The sequence below is a fragment of the Trichoplusia ni genome, chromosome 27 (genome assembly GCF_003590095.1).
Source record: "Trichoplusia ni isolate ovarian cell line Hi5 chromosome 27, tn1, whole genome shotgun sequence".
NCBI classification, from domain to species: Eukaryota; Metazoa; Arthropoda; class Insecta; order Lepidoptera; family Noctuidae; genus Trichoplusia; species Trichoplusia ni.
The window spans coordinates 2,245,600-2,249,509 of NC_039504.1; the positions used below are offsets into that span (position 1 = coordinate 2,245,600).

Below are 3,910 nucleotides of genomic sequence, written 5' to 3' on the forward strand. Positions count from 1 at the left end.
CTAACCGAATTCAGCTAAGTACCAGTGTTTTACAAGGAGCGACTGCCTGTCTAACCTCCTCAAACCAGTTACCTGGGCAACATGATACCCCTTAGCTAGACTGGTTGTCAGCCTTTCAAGCTTCTGACGTTACTATCTGTAACGACTGACAAAGATTTAGAAATAAAAGCCGGGACCCACAATTCAAAGAGCCTGCGGAAACACGGAGGAACTCGTTATGACAAAGATGGTCACCCATCTACGGACCAACCGCGTCAAGCGCAGCTTAATCTATGTCCGATTCACTTAAGCGGTTATAGCTTAGCTACGAGCTATTCCCAATTAAGATGTCATTAAAGGAAATAATTTGAAAATTGAATTCCCGATTGAAAAAATCGATTTCAATGCGTATTTCACATGGATTACTCTAATAAATGGCAAATGTCTATGTCAACCTCTGACAATTGTTACCGTTTTTGATTAGTGTCATTCGCTTTTCGTATCTTTGCGCTAGTGAATGTGCTTTTCAATTTCTCGACGTTTATTTCGATCTGGACTCCGAAACTGTTTGCTTTCTTCCTGACCCTCGCTTGCATATTGGACACTGTAACCTGCTTTCCTGCTGACCTTTGCCGGAAAACCGATCCGGGTATCGCTCTTCTGACCATTGGTTATCATGAGCTTGTGCATTAATTGTGGAATTGCAACGGACCGCTGCAACACAATAGGAAGGCGAAGATTGGAAGATGAAGTGATTCTTTCACTTGTACAGGAATGGGTCGCGCCTCAATCGGTTAGTATGCGATATTTCTGTAAGGAAATTATTTTTGTAAGCGTGTAATATCACCTATCTGTACTGAATCTGCATCGCTAATAACGCCCTATTCCTTCTCTTAGTAGTCCTGTGTCCTTGCAGTACAAATATATTGAGACCGCTTATTTTTTCCTTAAAGTACCTAACTCAGATGCTTATTGCTAAATGCTAATGCTAGTAGTGTTCGATAAATGTTTGCTTCAGGTAAATGAAAATGACTTTATCTGTCAAGTTTGCTGGAATCATGCCAATACTGTATCTCTTGATGGAAATAGACCAGAAGAGAGTGAACAGGTGCCTATAGGACATCGGCGTGTGTGTATTCACTGTGGACGTTCTCTTCTGAGAAGAATTCGCTGCCATCAACTTAGAACTGGTACAATTCAAGAACGCAGAATACACAAAGTTATAAGAGAATGGATCTTACCACGCACGGTAAGTATATAAGTGTTATTCACGGTTTATTTTTGACAATTTTTTGTGTTAACAAGGACAGTAAAAAAAATAATTTGGAATGTTAAAACATTTTAGTGAAATAGAGAAAAGTGATAACGGATAAGCTCATTTGCAGGATTTCTTTAAATTAATCTTTCAAAGTGTGCAATAACAAACCTCACATCTCCGGTGTAAAGACATCCTTTAATGGAAATAAATTATTTTCAGGTGGGTGCTTCAAGTGTTGTCTGTCACTCTTGTTGGGTGCGAGCGAATAGAGCATCCCGGCATTTTCAATCAGGCCCCTCAACATCTGCTGCAACTTCATCAGCGGTCAATGTGCCAAATACTCAGGACATTCCTCATGTAGAAGAACCCCCAATAAGGCAAGAAACTTATTCTGCACCAAGGGCGCCTACCGTTGGAACTTTTATTGTTTTACCAGATTATTATAGAGCTGTTGAAACTGAAAATAGATGTTTTGTGGAAGGATGTCGGAGACGTGAAAGAAACCGAATAACAAACACAATGCGAAAACAGTTACTTAAAATGTATAATTATTATGTACCTGCAAATAATCGCCTGTGTGATATCCACCTAACATGCACATCTTGGGATTTTCTCAATGATATCAGTGATAACATCATAAACACATTTAGTGCACACCAAATTAAAGACATGTTTTCATTGAAAGAGGCCGACTGTAATATTTTGGACTTCGAAAATATTGAGTGTATGGAAGATCATATTTTCTACCACTGGGTTGGTTTTAACAAAGATCAATTCAGACAGATACTGAATGAAGTGCCTCAGTTTCTGAACCTTAAAAATGGATCTTTAATATTAGCTGCTTATTTAATTAAACTAAGGACTGGGGACTCAGATGATCGACTGTCAACACTTCTGCAAATACCTAAAACTACTTTAGTTACTCAACTGGGTAAAGCTAGAAGTCTGTTGTACGACTATTTTGTGCCCCATCACTTGGGACTTAATCACATTAATAAGCAGCAAATTATCGAAAGGAATCTTCTCATACCAAATGAACTGTTTGGTTGGCATAACAGTGAAGTAAAACCCATTGTTGTATTAGATGGTACATATGTTTATGTGCAGAAAAGCTCAAATTATAAGTACCAAAAAAAGACTTACAGTTTGCACAAGTATCAAAATCTTGTTAAACCATTTTTGATTGTTTGCACAGACGGATACATAATTGATGTTTGGGGTCCCTATCCAGCGACGACTTCTGACGCTGAAATAATTAAAAAAGAATTTGGAAACGAATCTCTTCTAAGGCAATACTTTGAATCTGGAGATGCATTTATATTGGATAGGGGCTTCCGGGATGCCTTGCCCTTACTCAATGATTGTGGCTATAGGACATATGTACCATCTTCTTTGCAACAGGGTGAATCTCAATTGTCAACCCTTGAAGCCAATAAATCGAGAACAGTGACAATATGTAGATGGATTGTAGAAGTAGTCAATGGTAGGTTCAAGCGAGATTTTAAGATATTTCGACAAGATTTTTTTAATAGAGCTTCAAAAAATGTAATGGTACACTTTGAAGTGGCTGCCGCTTTAATAAATGCTTTCCACCCTCCTATCGCAAACCGTAGTGATGCTCAAGATATTCTTCAAAAAATCAATCAGTATATAAATGTGGAAAATCAATTAAGTAACTATGTGATTAACAACAATATAAATCGACGTAGAGCTCAGTTCCAAGCAATAGATGTCGAAAGACATAATGTTAGCGAGTTTCCCGTATTAACATACAGCGAACTTATTCTTGTCTCCTTGGGCACATACCAAATTAAACAGGCCCGCTCTTACTATGGCGAACACGTTAGAGAAAATGGCTCATTTGTTATAGAAGTATGTAGAGAAGTAACCGGTGACCTACAGCAAGAACTGGCAACATCAGTCTCAACCTGGATGTTAAGAGGAAGAATAAAATCCAGACATATTAGTAATAGAATGTATTACGTTTATATATTAGTTGACAGCTCTTTAAGTGGAAGGGATGCTATAATCCAATATTACTGCACCTGTATCGTTGGCAAAAGAACGGTTGGGTGCTGTGCCCACACCATGAGCATAATATGGTACCTTGGTTGGGCACGGCATCAGGGTAGTCAATTACCTCCTGCACAATTATTAGATAATGTATTATTATATTATGATAACCCCAACGAAGATGTTGAATAAAACCCTATCTCAAAACTACGGTTTTTTATTTTAATAAACCTATTGTTGCAATCTGAGTTTACTGTATTTTCAGATAGCATCAAATCCCCTAGCAGTAAATAAAATGTTTAAAAATGCCATTATTGATGTAGTAGGCCTTATCTAGCAAACATAGTTTTCTCCTCGAGGTTTTCACGAATATTAATCTGAATTCACCGCTTTTTATGTAAGTAGGTAGGTACCTATACCTCATCATGATAGGTTGCATGCGCTACAACTCGGCGCACGTGAATTTCATATTTACGTAGAAAACAGCCTCAAAAACATATTTTTAATTTAATTATCGTGGTGTGCAATTTGTGTGCAGCATGTAGTGGGGTCGATTCCCGCACGGAACAAATATTTGTATTAACTACATGCAGTTGTCCCGGATCTGGGACTTTGTGTATGTGAGTTTTAATGTTTGTAAACGCATCCAAGCTATAGGAG

At 38.0% G+C, this 3,910-nt stretch overlaps 1 protein-coding gene across 1 annotated transcript; it reads left to right on the top strand.

The window, feature by feature from the left end:
• The first annotated feature begins 206 nt into the window (after window positions 1–206).
• LOC113505878 lies at window positions 207–3,457 on the top strand. The gene is made up of 3 exons (XM_026888734.1): window positions 207–772; window positions 998–1,228; window positions 1,457–3,457. The coding sequence occupies exons 1-3, from the start codon at window positions 656–658 to the stop codon at window positions 3,440–3,442; spliced, it is 2,334 nt and encodes a 777-aa protein (XP_026744535.1). The 5' UTR covers window positions 207–655; the 3' UTR covers window positions 3,443–3,457.
• The last annotated feature ends 453 nt before the right edge of the window (window positions 3,458–3,910 follow it).

What these genes read in the sequence shown, in the direction of transcription:
- LOC113505878 (XM_026888734.1), top strand. Translation starts at nt 656, where the DNA reads ATGAGCTTGTGCATTAATTGTGGAATTGCAACGGACCGCTGCAACACA. An exon ending in AATGGGTCGCGCCTCAATCG is followed by an intron (nt 773 to 997) that starts GTTAGTATGCGA and finishes TGTTTGCTTCAG; the next exon opens with GTAAATGAAAATGACTTTAT. An exon ending in AATGGATCTTACCACGCACG is followed by an intron (nt 1,229 to 1,456) that starts GTAAGTATATAA and finishes AATTATTTTCAG; the next exon opens with GTGGGTGCTTCAAGTGTTGT.